Below are 5,634 nucleotides of genomic sequence, written 5' to 3'. Positions count from 1 at the left end.
AAATCTTAACTCACCACACCACAAGGCTTTCCTAGATATCACATAAGTAACAATATTTCTAAAAGCAACTGGAGGGGATGATACAAGCAAACTAAACCCAATGCCATTGAGTCTATTTTACTCACAGTGATTCAATAAGGGTTTCCAAAGCTGTAAATCTTCATAGCAACAAACAGCCTAATTTCTCTCCCCTGGAGTGTCTAGTGGGCTCGAAATGCATACCTTGTGTTAGCAACTCAGTGCTTCACACTCAGCACCTACACAGCTCTTTCTGAGATTTTAGGTGGAGTGCAAATAAGCAGCTTGATTTCAGAGGGACTAATGTGATACTTTTTTAGCACATCACTATCATGATGACTAGAGAGAAAATTAAAAATTATTTTATTTTAATTAAATAATATATTAATATAAGAACAAAAGAGAGAAACATTTTTTCTGTTTCTATGCAGAATATTTTAATTAATTCTGAGCTCCTCTTCTCCTTCATCTCCCCTGTAGTGATAGTATGAAAATGACTAATTCAAGTATCTGGCTGCAGTAGTGGGACTCAATGCTTATTACAGCTCTTTTGCTAATTCTTTCTACAAGGTGGAGCTTTTGTAGATAAGGAATGGTTTTTAGTATTGGAAGTTGTTGTTTGGTTAGGAAGATCTATGGGATCAAATTAATGGAATTTTTCCCATGCATCAATATTCTGGGGAAATATGTACAATTCAGATGGAGGTCATAGCCTAATAAAACTTCTCAGTTTATTAAGTCCTTGCAAAATAAAAACACTATTTAATTTGGCTGACTACAACAGAGAGATTCACTGCATGCATTTCCATGATACTTTAAAATGAATGAAGAGACTTTTGATTGACATATGTGAAGGGAAAATAAATCTTCTACCAACACAGCTATTGTTTCTTATAGCTTAGACTTCTCTATTAATAATATTTGTCTAAGAATTGTTGAGAATTGGTGCACTTTGGACTACAATGTTCCCTTTAAGCTGCCATCTGTTCCTAGTATGTCTCTTAAATGAGCTAATCTTCCCCCCATGTAGACAAAGAAAATGTGTCCTGCTTTGTTACTGAGCATATCTTAAAGGCAGTTGGCAGAGGAGAAAATGAATGTCATCCAACACAGTGTATTACCTGATGGTTATTCATTTGACATGTTTATATTTTCCCCTGGCATACCAATTAAGAGAGTTCACCTGCCTCTGTTAGAAAAATTGACTGAGAATGGACTGCTAAAACCAACCACAATGCCCAAGGTCATTGTCTAATAGAGTAAATTGTCCAATTAAAGCTTAAGTTAGACAAACAATAGGGGAAACATGATAAAAATACTTTAATTAGTCTTGTCTCACTAATAGACAGAGTCATTCTCAAATATCTAAACAATAAGTATAGCTGATTCTTTCAGTTCTTTAGGACAAAGTCTTGGCAGGATCATTGACATGGGAAGGCATTAGATAGTTGTAATGTCACTATTTTCTGGAAATGAAACTAAAATTTTTAGACAAGGCCAGAAGTACATAATGCTTCCATGGAGGAAGTATGGACTGCTAAAGCAAGGGTGGTGGTTCAAATCCAGCAGTCTCTCTGCGAGAGAAAGATGCCACCTTCTAGACTCAAAAGTTGACAATCTCAGAAACCCTACAAAGGGTCGCTATGAGTCAGAATTGACTCAATGGTAATGGTTATCTATTTGCTTATCCATCTATTTATTTATTTTTAATCATATCAGAATTTGTAAGGAATTTAGGCAGCCAAATCAATAAGCAAACAAAAAGCTCACCATATTCTTTAGCAAACATTTATGAAACACTTGTTGTGTAGAGTTATTCTTTATTAAATTACATGCATATTGAGAAGAGAGGTGGCCAGAAAGAGGATCACATGTGTTTTATTGGCTAGGCAGAGGTGTTCAACTCTGTAAATTACAACATATTAAGGGAAACAATGTGAAGAATGTAAATTTAGAGCATTAATTACACTCTTGCAAAATCTATACACATGGAAAACACCAGTTATGGAACAAAACAAGAGAAGGCTGAAACTCACTGCCCTCAATTGATTGTATGCTGATTCTTAGCCACCATATAGGACAGGATAGTATTGCCCCTGTGGGTGTCTGAGACTATAACTCTTTACTGGAGGTATAAAACCTCATCTGGTTGGTTCAACTCCCAACCTCACAGACCAGAGCCCAATTACTAACCACTGTGTTACCAGAGATCCTACATGGTATACAATCAGAAATACATAAATTAGAGTTGTATACTTTGACCATATTTGTTCATTCTGTATGCTAACAAATAGCTGAGAGACAGCACTATTGAACAAGAAGGCACAGTCATATGTTGAAGAATACTCATTAATAAGCTGCAAGATCACACAACTTTTCTTGCTGAAAGTTAAGAGGATTTGAAACACTTACTTTTGGGGGGAGCCAGCCCCCCCAAACTAATCATGGGTTTGATAGGCGTAATTTTACGGTTAAGAAATATAAAGAGGGAGGGCCGAGCGGGGCGTGCGTGGGGCCGCGGCGGCGCAGATGAGGAAGCAGAGACCCTGGGAAGTGAAGTGATTTGCTCGGGATAGCTGTTCTGCTCGCTGCTCATGCCACTGGGACTCGGGCGGCGGAAAAAGGCACCACCTCTGGTGGAAAATGAGGAGGCCGAGCCCGGCCGGGGCGGGCTGGGCGTGGGCGAGCCGGGGCTCCTGGGCGGGGCTGGGGGAGGGGGTCCCCAGATGGGCCTACCGCCCCCTCCGCCAGCCCTGCGGCCCCGCCTCGTCTTCCACACCCAGCTGGCCCACGGCAGCCCCACCGGCCGCATCGAGGGCTTCACCAACGTCAAGGAGCTGTACGGGAAGATTGCGGAGGCCTTCCGACTGCCGGCAGCCGAGGTAATGTTCTGCACCCTCAACACCCACAAAGTGGACATGGACAAGCTGCTGGGGGGACAGATCGGGCTGGAGGACTTCATCTTCGCCCACGTCAAGGGGCAACGCAAAGAGGTGGAAGTATTCAAGTCGGAGGAGGCTCTGGGACTCACCATCACAGACAATGGGGCTGGCTACGCCTTCATCAAGCGTATCAAGGAAGGCAGCGTGATCGACCACATGCAGCTCATCAGTGTGGGCGACATGATTGAGGCCATCAACGGGCAGAGCCTGCTAGGCTGCCGGCACTACGAGGTGGCCCGGCTGCTCAAGGAGCTGCCCCGAGGCCGAACCTTCACCCTGAAGCTCACAGAGCCCCGCAAGGCTTTTGACATGATCAGCCAGCGTTCAGGGGGTGGCCGCCCTGGCTCCGGCCCATCAGTAGGCACTGGCCGAGGGACCCTGCGGCTTCGATCCCGGGGCCCAGCCACTGTGGAGGATTTGCCCTCGGCCTTTGAGGAGAAGGCAATCGAGAAAGTGGACGACCTGCTGGAGAGTTACATGGGCATCAGGGACACAGAACTGGCGGCCACCATGGTGGAGTTAGGCAAGGACAAAAAGAACCCGGATGAACTGGCCGAAGCCCTGGACGAGCGGCTTGGTGACTTCGCCTTCCCTGACGAGTTCGTCTTTGATGTCTGGGGCGCCATCGGGGACGCGAAGGTTGGCCGCTACTAGGCCATCATCCCTGGACCTTACAATGACCTCCAGAGAGGCCACCGGGCCCTGGGCCCCAGCCCGAGGGTGGTGTGGAGCAGAGGTGCCCCTGCCCCACACCAATCGGTACCACTCCCTCCTCGCTCCCCCGTCTAGCTGGGGTCCCCAGGCCCTCCACCCTGTCCCCCACCTACCTCAGCCCGGTTAGGCGCTGCAGGAAGGGACCTGCCAAATTGGGCGGCCGTCCCCGCCCACAACACTTTCCACATCAGCTGCCAAACTGGCCCCTCTGTCTCCCTGGGGCCTTGGGTTCTGTTTGGGGCCGCGACCTCCTCAGTTGCCTGACGCAGGGAATGTAGAAGGGGGGCACCCCCCCCCAGCAGATGCAATAATACCCTCCCTTCTGCTACCACCACCAACCCCCCCAAAGGAGCCCCTCGCCCTGAAGTCTGTTACCTCTGAATTTGAATGAGTCTGCTGTGAACCCCATCCTACCCTGCCTCTCCCCACCACCTAGCCTGGACCTGCCTGGATGGAGGACTGGGCGAGGGCGATGGGCTTTTGTAACGGACTTTACGGTCAGACCATAAAGAATCTATCTGCTGTTAAAAAAAAAAAAGAAATATAAAGATTATAGTGAAATCATAGAGAAATGGAAGAGATGGGAGAGAGAGAGTAAAATAAAGAAATCAGACACATTTCATGGTAGCATGCCACCTCCGCTCTTTTCGGTGGGACACATGGAGGTGGGAGACAAGAGGGCAGGAGAGAGCTCTCGTGAGGATTTATTACTAACCAAGGTTTATATATCTTTGGGGGCATGCAGATAACAGATTACAGATAACAGTCTACGTCATGAGATGGAGTTGTAACATAGACTATACAAGCAATAGGAGTGGAATGACCTAGGGGTGTACACGCAATAGTAGAGGGAGGGGATATGAGTACATGTGTGTCAAGATGGGTGGACCACAGACTAACCTTAGTCAGCCTGGAGTGGTCCCGAACTTACCTTTGGGCCTTCCTTCAAGGGAAGAATATCAGAAGGGAGTGGGCCCTACTTAGGATGAATCAGACTATACAGTCTATCAGAGGTCCTCAAACTTTTTAAACTGGGGGCCAGTTCACTGTCCCTCAGACCCGTTGGAGGGCTGGACTATAGTTTTTTAAAAACCTATGAACAAATTCCTATGCACACTGCACATATATCTTATTTTGAAGTAAAAAACAAATGGGGAAAAAACACCTACGGGTCAGATAAATGTCCTTGGTGTGTCGTGTGTGGCCCGCGGGATGCAGTTTAAGGACACCTGTTTGCTCTAGACACCCTTAAGGAGAATAACCTCTGATTGTTGACCTCCTAGTATACAGTCCTTTACTATGTGTGGCAAGCAAAGTATTGGGTTTAGCATATATTTGGGGGAGATAACTTGGGAGAAATCTTTCTGCTTCCTACACTTACTGAGGAAGATCAAAGATTGCATACTTTAATGTAGTTATACTTATCATACAGAAAATACAAATCTTCACAGCTCGACCAGTAATCAGCATCCTGATGAGCAGAGAAATTTTAAATCAGATATTTTGGATTATTTAGATCCACAATCAATACTCTTGAGGCAACAGTCAAAGACAACAATCTATAACTCAGACAGCATATTGCATTGAGAAAATATGCTGCAGAAGACCTCTTTAAAATGTTAAAAATGCAAAGTTGTCACCTTGAAAACTAAAGCACATCTGAAAGAAGCTATGTGGGAATGGGGTTGGGGATGAACATGAGAGAGGAGATGGCAGTGGGAAGGGAGAGGGGAGCCAACAACCCAGGGACAGGCAGAGAACAAGTGATCTAAAGTTGATGACAAAGAGAGTGTAGAATGTCAAGTGGTGTTTGATCAACTGTAACGTGGCTGAGAGGAAATACTGAGAGTTGAATGGAGGTCAAACATGACAGTGGGATGGAAATAAAGCAAAAGAAATAGAGGAAAGAATGAGGAGTCAAAATACATTTATAGAGGTATAAATAAAGGCATGTATATAT

At 45.4% G+C, this 5,634-nt stretch overlaps 1 protein-coding gene across 1 annotated transcript; it reads left to right on the top strand.

Annotated features, from left to right (window-relative positions):
* Positions 1–2,512: 2,512 nt before the first annotated feature.
* LOC142439832 (PDZ domain-containing protein GIPC1) lies at positions 2,513–4,222 on the top strand. The gene has a single exon (XM_075542453.1). It carries the CDS (start codon positions 2,613–2,615, stop codon positions 3,612–3,614), a length of 1,002 nt encoding a protein of 333 aa, XP_075398568.1. The 5' UTR covers positions 2,513–2,612; the 3' UTR covers positions 3,615–4,222.
* Positions 4,223–5,634: the final 1,412 nt, after the last annotated feature.

This window comes from Tenrec ecaudatus, chromosome 2 (genome assembly GCF_050624435.1).
Source record: "Tenrec ecaudatus isolate mTenEca1 chromosome 2, mTenEca1.hap1, whole genome shotgun sequence".
NCBI classification, from domain to species: Eukaryota; Metazoa; Chordata; class Mammalia; order Afrosoricida; family Tenrecidae; genus Tenrec; species Tenrec ecaudatus.
Note: the sequence above shows the minus strand (reverse complement) of the source record. Positions and strands in the feature narration are given on the sequence as shown.